We start from the raw sequence: 9,942 nt of genomic DNA on the forward strand, positions 1-9,942 counted from the left end.
CCCCCTTTCCCCCCAGCCTGCCTTTTCACCTTGTCTCTGGATGGATCAGGACCCTTGACTTCTCTGGCTGTTGGTGACGCCATCTCCTTATTGTGTGCAAGTTTTAACAGAGGAATTCACTTACTCAGAATGGACCACAGCCAAGGGCTGGAACTGCAAGAAGTGGCAGCATTCTGAGGCCAAGAGACACTCACTGGACAATATCAAACCATGGCTCCTCCTCAGCATGGCTTTGTGTCTTTCTCAGTTATCTTGAGGGGAGTGGGATGTAGGGCTGGTATTCTTTGCTTAGGTTCATTTACAAGATGTATCAGTGTTGTAAGTCCAATAATTTAAGTCCAGTGATTCAAAATCAGGTATAGAGTCCAGAAACATGGACTACACATAAGGTTCTCTATTTAAGTTAAATACAAATGCAACTTTTTAGTGAGCTTTTAGGACTACTCTTCAAAAAAAGTGTATTGCTCAGAATGATGACCTGTAAATGTAAGAGTGGCAGGCCTCTGTCTGTGAAAGTCAGAACACAGGGCTCGAGCCTCTGGAACTGACCCTTTGCAAGTCTTTACAAAAGAAAAAAGGCAGTGGGGAGAGAGAGTGTTTTGGTTACATCAGAAATAATTGAGATGGGAAAGAATAGTGCAGCTCCATAGAGGAGACAGACTGTAGACAATGAGATTAAGCTTCAATCACTGCTCCTCAGCAATGTGAAGAATCAAAGTCAGGGCAAGAAAGCGAAAGCTTGGACTTCTATTCAAAGTGGCAGCAGAGTGGGAGGGCGGTACCCTTCTAGCCCAATGCTGCTGAGCTTGTGTGAAAATCAGACCTGAGATGGCTTGAAGCAGCCAAGAACCACATGGGCATTGCCCAGAATTACAGGAGTTAGCACACCAGCTCTACAGATAAGAAAACATTGAAATTCAAAGATTAAGGCCAAAAATATCTCACTTGCAATTTTAATATTTTCATTTGGATTTATATAAATGAAACATATATATGTTTTGGAATGGCCAGAGTGAGGCAAAGGGGATCCCTGAAATAACATTAGAACATACAGGAAAAACGAGGCAGGCAGATCACTTTAGGTCAGGAGTTCAAGACCAGCCTGTACGTGCGTGCCTGTAGTCCCAGCTACTCGGGAGGCTGAGATGGGAGAATCACTTGAACCTGGGAGGCAGAGTTTGCAGTGAGCTGAGATTGTGCCACTGCACTCCAGTCTGTGTGACAGAATGAGACCTTGTCTTGAAAAAAAAAAAAAAAAACCACATACAGGAAAAAAGAGAGGGATGGAGTCAACTGTGCCCTAGACATTAAGCCCCCTTCAGTGAGGAGGGGCAAGGTGCTCAGGCCTGCCTGTGTGGCCCCCAGGAGTCAGACCTCAGCCTCATGCTCACATGTCCATTTTCCTCCAGGGAAAATGGAGTTCTTTCTGCCTTCAGAGATGCCCACACATAAGGCACATGAGGCTGTTGGTGACGCCATCACCAACACTGGAGATTCCCTTTCTGACAAGTCCCAGCCAAAGAAAGATTTTGCATTTGTCTTCTCTGGCCTCTGCTTGTCTCTGATACCAGTGGCTGACAGCCACCTTCCTTCTTCCCTCTCTTGGTGTGATCATGCCTAACTGCAGCCTCAATCACCAGGGCTCAATCAATCCTCCCTCCTTAGCCTCCTGAGTAGCTGGGACTGCAGGCATGCACCACCACACCTGGCTAATTTTTTGTGTGTTTGTGTGGTCTGAAACTCCTGGGCTCAAGTGATCCATCTGCCTCGGCCTCCTTAAGTGTTGAGATTACAGGTATGAGCCACCACATCCAGCTGAGAGTCTGTTCTTAAGCTAGTACAAACAGTCAGACCCGACTTTGAATCTCCACTTCTCCATTTAGCTGGATGATCTTGGGCAAGTTATAAAATCTGTTTCCTCTTCACTTTATAACATGGGTTTCATGATCATACCTCGCCACAGGGCTGTTCTGAAGACTGGACATAGCTATTTTAAATGCCAGGAAAGGCCAGGCGCAGTGGCTCAAACCTGTAATCCCAGCACTTTGGGAGGCCGAGGCAGGAGGATCACCTGAGGTCAGGAGTTCGAGACCAGCCTGACCAACATGGAGAAACCCCGTCTCTACTAAAAATACAAAAATTAGCCAGGCGTGGTGGTGCATGCCTGTAATCCCAGCTACCTGGGAGCCTGAGGCGGGAGAATCGCTTGAACCCAGGAGGCGGAGGTTGCGGTGAGCCGAGATTGTGCCATTGCACTCCAGCCTGGGCAACAAGAGCGAAACTCCATCTCAATAAATAAATAAATAAGTAAATGCCAGGAAAGGTGGTGACAAATGGTAGCCATAATTATTTATTGTCCTCTCTGTCCAGACTAAATGTTCCCTTTTCCATATTAAACATTTACCATTCTGCCGGACGCGTTGGCTCATGCCTGTAATCCCAGCACTTTGTGAGGCCTAGGCGGGCAGATCACAAGGTCAAGAGATCGAGACCATCCTGGCCAATATGGTGAAACCCCGTCTCTACTAAAAATACAAAAATTAGCTGGGTGTGGTGGTGCCCGCCTGTAGTCCCAGCTACTCAGGAGGCTGAGGCAGGAGAATCGCTTCAACCGGGGAGGCAGAGGTTGCAGTGAGCTGAGATTGTGCCATTGCACTCCAGCCTAGGCAACAGAGAGAGACTCTATCTCAAAATAAAATAAAATAAAATAAAATAAAATAAAAATAAACGTTTACCATTCCTTGATCCTTTTTTTTTTTTTTTTTTTTTTTTTTTTTTTTTTGAGATGGAATCTCGCTCTGTCGCCCAGGCTGGAGTGCAGTGGTGCAATCTCGGCTCACTGCAAGCTCCGCCTCCCGGGTTGACGCCATTCTCCTGCCTCAGCCTCCCGAATAGCTGGGACTACAGGCGCCCGCCATCACGCCCGGCTAATTTTTTTGTGTTTTTAGTAGAGACGGGATTTCACCGTGTTAGCCAGGATGGTCTCAATCTCCTGACCTCGTGATCCGCCCGCCTAAGTGCTGGGATTACAGGCGTGAGCCACTGCGCCCGGCCTCCTTCATCCATTCTTAGATCTTATCCTCTAACCCTTCAGTCATCGTTTCACTCTCCTTTGATTCCTTGTTATGGGTCTTTCAACTCTGGAAAGACAAAGAGATAGGGGGAGAGGAAGCTCGGTCACTGAGCATCTACAGAGGGCTAAATACATTTATTCTCATTTGTTATTCCCAATATTCTCTGTATTGTGATTTCCATTTCACAGATGAGGAAGCTGAGGGGTAGAAACATGCAGTACTTTGCCCAAAGTCACACACATATTAAGAAGAGCTGAGGTATGAATCTGGGTCTGCCTGACTCAAAGTCCAAACGCTTTCCTTTGCATCGTGTCACAAAGTCATAGACCATGACATTGTTTGTATCTTCAAGACCAGTTATTAACTTTCTGGCTCCAAGGAGATCCCCTGCCCAAGTGCCTAGGGGCAGTAGACAGCTGTCTCAGGGACAGTCGTAGCATGTGCTGGATTATTAGTGCAGCAGCTGACACTTTTTCCCAGAAGGGAGAGAGGCAGCAAGTCAGAAAGTTCACGGGAATGAGTTGGGAGGGGGTCCCAGGGAAGGGGGACAGGCTGCCAGGAGAAGGAAAGTACACGGGAGAAAATAGTGGGGCTCTGATGAGTTAGTAGGGTTGTGTTACCAATAAAATTGTTTCCATAAACTGTACATGTGCTTGATGTCAAATTATCTATGCATTTTAAGTAGAAAATAGATTAGTAAATTCTAGTGTTTGTAGAGGACTTTTTTTAGTCTGATATGCCCTAATCAGATACTCTCAGCAGCTAAGATACAGGTTGCTAAAATTCATTCATTCCTTGAACATTCATTGAACACTTCATTTTAGAGGCTGCCCTCTAAAATCATATCAAGGAATTTTCCAAAGACAATTGACTTTTTTTCCAGGAAGGTGGATAAGCCCTTGGAACCTGGCCAATTGCATATTTAAAATTTAAATAAATGTATACATTTACTTACATATTTATGATTTAAGTATATATACTTGAGGGGAAATGGATACTTATTATTAATGTTCTTCATTTTGGCACAGAAAAGTGTAGAACTCGGGTCACTTGGTGTTTTTATAATCCAACAGTGAGATAAAAACTATTTCCAAATGGCCTTCTGAAAACATAATTATTAAAGAGCAGCTTTATTATTAGTAATGTAGTAGACTGTGGCAGGTGCGGTGGCTCATGCCTGTAATTCCAGCATTTTGGGAGGCCGAAGCGGGCAGATCACTTGAGGCCAGGAGTTTGAGACCAGCCAGACCAACATGGTGAAATCCTATCTCTGCTAAAAGTACAAAAATTAGCCAGATGTGGTGGTACATGCCTGTGATCCCAGCTACTGGGGAAGCTGAGGCAGGAGAATCCCTTGAACCTAGGAGACAGAGGCTGCAGTGAGCCATGATCGCACCACTGCACTCCAGCCTGGGCGACAGAGCAAGACTCCATTAAAAAAAAAAAATGCAGTAGACTGCTAGTTGTTTCCCTGAAATTGGCACATATCCTTGGCACAGGCTGCCCAGCTAAGACTACATTCCCAGCTAGGCAGGCCATGAGAATCAGTGCTTGCCAGTGGATTGTGAGTGGAAGTAATGTGTGTAACTTCCACCTTATTAGCTTGCAAGGAATGTGCTTGTCCAGGGCTACCCCTCTGCATCCTCTCCACTAGCTGGAATGCAGACTGCCAGCAACAGCTTCAACTCTCGATGAGGACAAGATGATAGCATGGCAAGAAAGAAGGAAGCGGGGGTCCTGAGGAACATTGAGGAGATGAGCAGCTCCACCAGCCTGATGGATGGAACTGTAACTGGAAAGGGAAATGAACTGCATTCTTTTAAAACCACTATATAACTTTTAGACTTTCAATTCAAGTATAGTAATCACGTAAAAAGTTTCAGATGTCTTAAGTTAATAGCTTGCTGAATTTCATAAACTGGACATTCTAGTCATCAGTACCTAGATGAAGAAGCAGAACACATCAGGAACCCAGATGGTCTCTCATACTCCTCTCCAGGCCCATTCGTCAAAGAATTTATAACAGCTTCAGTGGATTTTACCTGCTTTTCTACTTTCTATAAATGGAATCACAGGGTATTGTGGTAGATGGACCACAGATTTCTTCCATTCCTGTATGCATGACCCTTTGCAATGTGACTTCTACTCAGGGAGAGGTAGGGTCTATTTTCACACCCTTGAATCTGGGCTGGCCTTTTGACTTATGGGGTGACCAATAGAATGCAGAGAAATGGACACGATGAAGCTCCTGAGGCTGGGCCCTTACAACTCTTGATAGTTACAACCCTTAGTTTTAAAACTTTGCAGCTTCTACTTTCACTCTCTTGAAATGCTGCCCCCAGACTGCCATGTAAGGAAGGTGGTCTAGGCCACCTGGGAAAGAACTGAGCATCACCAGAATGAGGTCACGTGAGGGTACCTCAGACCTTCCCACCCAGCCAAATCTGCATCTGAGTGCAGCCTTATGACTCAACTAAGGTGAAATCAGAAGAGAAATTGCACAGCTATCCCATCTTCTCATGAGAAGTAATCTATCTGTTGTTTTAAGACATTAAGTTTTGGGATCTATACTTGTTATGCAGCGAAACAAGTATGTACTCTTATTTTGGTCAGGCTTCTGTTGCTCAACACGTTTGTAAGATTGTTCCATATTGCTGCATGTAGTTGAATACCATTCACTCTCATTGCTGTATCCTATTCCATTGTATGAAAATATTGTAATTTATCCATTTAATTACTGATGGACATTTGGGGGTAGTTTCTAGTTTGGGACTCTTACAAATAGTTCTGCTATGAACATCTTAATAACATGTCTTCTGGTGAACATCCACAATACCTGTGTTTATTACATAAATAGCAGAGGACTTGCTGGGCCGTACATAGGGGAATTCTCATGATCAGTTTTAGTATATACTGTCAATTTTCCAAAGAGGTTGTACCAATTTACTTCCCAGCAGCTGTGCAGAAGCATTAGTAGAGTTTCAGTTGTTCCACGCCCTTGTCAACGCTTTGTGCCCTTGACCTTTACAACCCTCCATTTTAAAGATGAGTGTGTAGATGTTGAAAAGTGCACAAGGGGAATGTTTGCTCCATGAGCCAATCACAGAAGGAAGCTGGGCCAGCTGGTTTTGGCATCTACCTTCTCCCTGGCAGCTCCGGGGAAGAGGCCAGACTTTAACAATAAAACCTTCTATGTGTAGAGTGCCCTGTATTTTACATACTACTTTCACAGTCATAACCTTATCTGATTCTTCTAACAAAACAACACTCTGAGAAAGGCATCATGGAGATTATTACCTCTGTTCTACAGAGAAGAAAAAGTGACTTTCCCAGGATCACTCAGTGTGTGGTGGAGCCCAAATGGGAGCTCGGGTCTTTGACATGCAGACTGGCTCTGGCCACCAAGGCCCTCTCTGGCATCATCCTCGTGGTAGTGGGCATAAAGGCTGAGGGGAAGGGGGCAGGTAGAGGTGTTTGTACCTATGGAATAAGCGACATGGGTTTAAACACCATGGACAGAAGGAACATCCAGCCCGTTTCCATATGTTATCTCTCCAGGTTCTGGAACATAACATCCTGCCTATTCAAGATCCTACAGACAGCAAATTGAAAATCCCAGCTTTGGGCCGGGCACGGTGGCTCACGCCTGTAATCCCAGCACTTTGGGAGGCCAAGGTGGGAGGATCACTGGAGGTCAGGAATTCGAGACCAGCCTGGCCAACATGGTGAGGCCCTGTCTCTACTAAAAATACAAAAATTAGCCAGGCATGGTGGTGCATGCTTGTAATCCCAGCTACTCAGGAGGCTGAGGCAGGAGAATTGCTTGAACCTGGGAGGCAGAGGTTGCAGTGAGCTGAGATCGCACCACTGCACTCCAGCCTGGGCCACAGAGCAAGACTCTGTCTCAAAAAACAAACAAACAAAAAAAAAACAAAAAGAAAAGAAAAGAAAATCCCAGCTTTGGATCAGGGGGTTGGTGTTACCTGGCACTGCGTATTCAGATGCTGGACTCAGTTCACCTGGATTAATTTTTTGGTAACTGGCTAACTTCATGCAATAACAATGCAGATGTTTAAAATGAGGCTGCATGGAAGCTGTCTGTGATTCACCCTACATGAAAAACACAGGTAACAAAAACCATCGTACAGCATCATCCTATTTTGGTAAAAATATCTCCATACACATGTCTGTACATTCATAGATAAAGACTTGGAAGAAATGTGGCAAAAATACTAACAGTGTTATATCTGGGTATTGAGTTTAAAGATGAATTTATTTTCTTCTTTGTTCCTTTCTATATTGCATGATTTCTTTTGCAGTGAGGATGTACCAGTTTTTTTTAATTTTATTTTTGCAATAGAGAATACATTCACAAAGTAATAATCAAGAGTCTAAAAGATTATACAATAAAAATTCCTTCTCTCGTCCCTGTCTGCCTTCCATCTGGCTCCCTCCAGAGGTAAACAGTGTGACCAGCAACTAGTGTATTCTTTTAGAGACTTTATGCACATATAAGCAAATATATGTTTGTTTTTTCCTATTATCACTTTTACAACCAAAATACAATAAAACTACCTTGATTTTGAAGAAAAGGCTGTAGAAGACTCTTTGATTATATAAAAAGATGAAAAGTGAAAAACAGAGGCTAGAAAACTACATACAGTGTGACATTTTATATGAAATTATATAAAGTAATTATATATATTATTTTAAAATATATAAAATATATATTTAAAATGTAAAGAGAGACAAAAGCTATAATCCAAATGTGTGGGCAATTATCTCTGTGTCTAAAGTTTTAGGTGAGTTTATTTGCTGTCTTTTTTTTTTTTTTTTTTGCAACAGAGCCTCGCCCTGTTGCCCAGGCTGGAGTGCAGTAGCACGATCTCGGCTCACGGCAACCTCCACCTCCCAGATTCAAGCAATTCTCCTGCCTTAGACCCCTGAGTAGCTGGGATTACAGGCACGTGCCACCACGCCTGGCTAATTTTTGTATTTTTAGTAGAGACAGGGTTTCATCATATTGGCCAGGCTGGTTTCGCACTCCCGACCCTGTTATCCACCCGCCTCAGCCTCCCAAAGTGCTGGGATTACAGGTGTGAGCCACCGCACCCAGCCTGAAAACTAAGGTTTTCCATTAAATTTGGTGCCAAAACTTACCTGATCTTGTGATGTTTATTCTTTTCGGTGTCAATATTCATAATAAGCTGCAAGATATTAATGTTTGAATATAGGGTACTGCCCCAGATCCCACTGGGAGAATTGGGAGAGTTGGCAAATGCATCATCTTACCTTCCTAAAATATGAAAAATTCTGAATTCTGAAACACACTTGGAACCAAATGTTTTGAATAAGGGATTGTGACTTGGAAAGCAAATTCAGATGCTGCACACAGCAGAGGCCGGGGGTGCCCATCCCCAGGCTGGGATTCACGTTGCCCTGCCTAAGGTGTCAGGTCCTTGGGAGCCTTTATGAATCTGAAGCTGAATATAATCAGAAGGCATCAAGGAGTACATACTGGAGGTATGTCTCCTAAATCAGTACTCTTCACTTGTAATGTGTCTCTGAATCTCCCAGGGATCTCGTAAAAATGCAAATTCTGCCTCCGTAGGTCTGGAGTGGGTCTGAGATTTTGCATTTCTGTTTTCTTTCTTTCTTTCTTTCTTTCTTTCTTTCTTTCTTTTTTTTTTTTTGAGACGTAGTCTCGCTCTGTTGCCCAGGCTGGAGTGCAATGGCACAATTTTGGCTCACTGCAATCTCCACCTCCCAGGTTCAAGCTATTCTCCTGCTTCAGCCTCCCGAGTAGCTGGGATTACAGGTGTCCATTACCACACCCAGCTGATTTTTGTATTTTTAGTACAGATGGGGTTTCACCATGTTGCCCAGGCTGGTCTCGAACTCCTGACCCCAAGGGATCTGCCTGCCTTGGCTTCCCAAAGAGCCAGGATTACAGGCGTTAGCCACCATGCCCGGCCAGATTTTGCATTTCTAACAATCTCTAAGTGATGCCTATGCTGCCGGAACTGTCCTAAATGCTAGACAAGCCTCAGGCAAGGCTCTGAGTGATGATGACATGGTGGCCCCCTAGGGAGAGTTGCCCTCTGCCCTTGACTGGGGCCTGCTAAACACTGACCATGCCGGATTCTAAACCTGCTGTACTCATCACCTTGTCTCCATCCTTCTGCCCTCTGCCACCTCTTCCTTCCCAGATGAGTTAAAACCACCCCACGCCTCTGCTCCAGACATTGGCTGGGCTCCACCAAGTCTCACGACTCTTCACTCACCCGGGTCTAAGGTACTGCTTAGGTGATGTGCTTTTCCAGATGGCTGATCTTGCCCCCACAAGCATGAACTTTATAAATTAGTTTACCTCTCAAGTTCCTGAGATGCCTCACTATCTCTCCCGGGTATCTCCCTGGAAAACATTTTCACTGTTGGCAAAGCACTCCTTAGCCTGACCACCCACAGACATTATGATAATGCATTGACTCACTAGACAATTAGTGACCTGGAAAAAAGCTATGACTTTTTAAATTTTATTTTATTTTTCTGAGACAGAGTTTCGCTCTTGTCGCCCAGGCTGGAGTGCAATGGCGCGATCTCGGCCCACTGCAACCTCCGCCTCCTAGGTTCAAGTGATTCTCCTGCCTCAGCCTACAGAGTAGCTGGGATTATAGGCACCCACCACCATGCCTGACTAATTTCTGTATTTTTAGTAGAGATGGGGTTTCACCATGTTGGCCAGGCTGGTCTGGAACTCCTGACCTCAAGTGATCTGCCTGCCTTGGCCTCCCAAAGCGCTGGGATTACAGGCCACGCCCGGCTATGACTTATTTTATTTTTATTTCAATGCTTACAATGTCATGAC

The 9,942-nt window shown here is 44.5% G+C and overlaps 1 protein-coding gene across 6 annotated transcripts in view; it reads left to right on the plus strand.

The window, feature by feature from the left end:
• WDR31 (WD repeat domain 31) overlaps positions 1–3,720 on the plus strand; it is a 28,935-nt gene extending 25,215 nt beyond the window's left edge. For 4 of the 6 annotated variants that reach the window (XM_009457116.5, XM_009457115.5, XM_063787591.1 and 1 more), the window contains one exon: positions 17–224. In XM_009457116.5, coding sequence (XP_009455391.1) covers positions 17–177 — 161 coding nt within the window. In that variant the 3' untranslated portion in view covers positions 178–224. Of the gene's footprint in view, positions 1–16 lie in introns of all 6 variants that reach the window. The other 2 variants (XM_063787590.1, XM_009457114.5) reach the window with 1 other exon arrangement.
• The last annotated feature ends 6,222 nt before the right edge of the window (positions 3,721–9,942 follow it).

Source organism: Pan troglodytes, chromosome 11 (assembly GCF_028858775.2).
Source record: "Pan troglodytes isolate AG18354 chromosome 11, NHGRI_mPanTro3-v2.0_pri, whole genome shotgun sequence".
Taxonomy (NCBI): Eukaryota; Metazoa; Chordata; class Mammalia; order Primates; family Hominidae; genus Pan; species Pan troglodytes.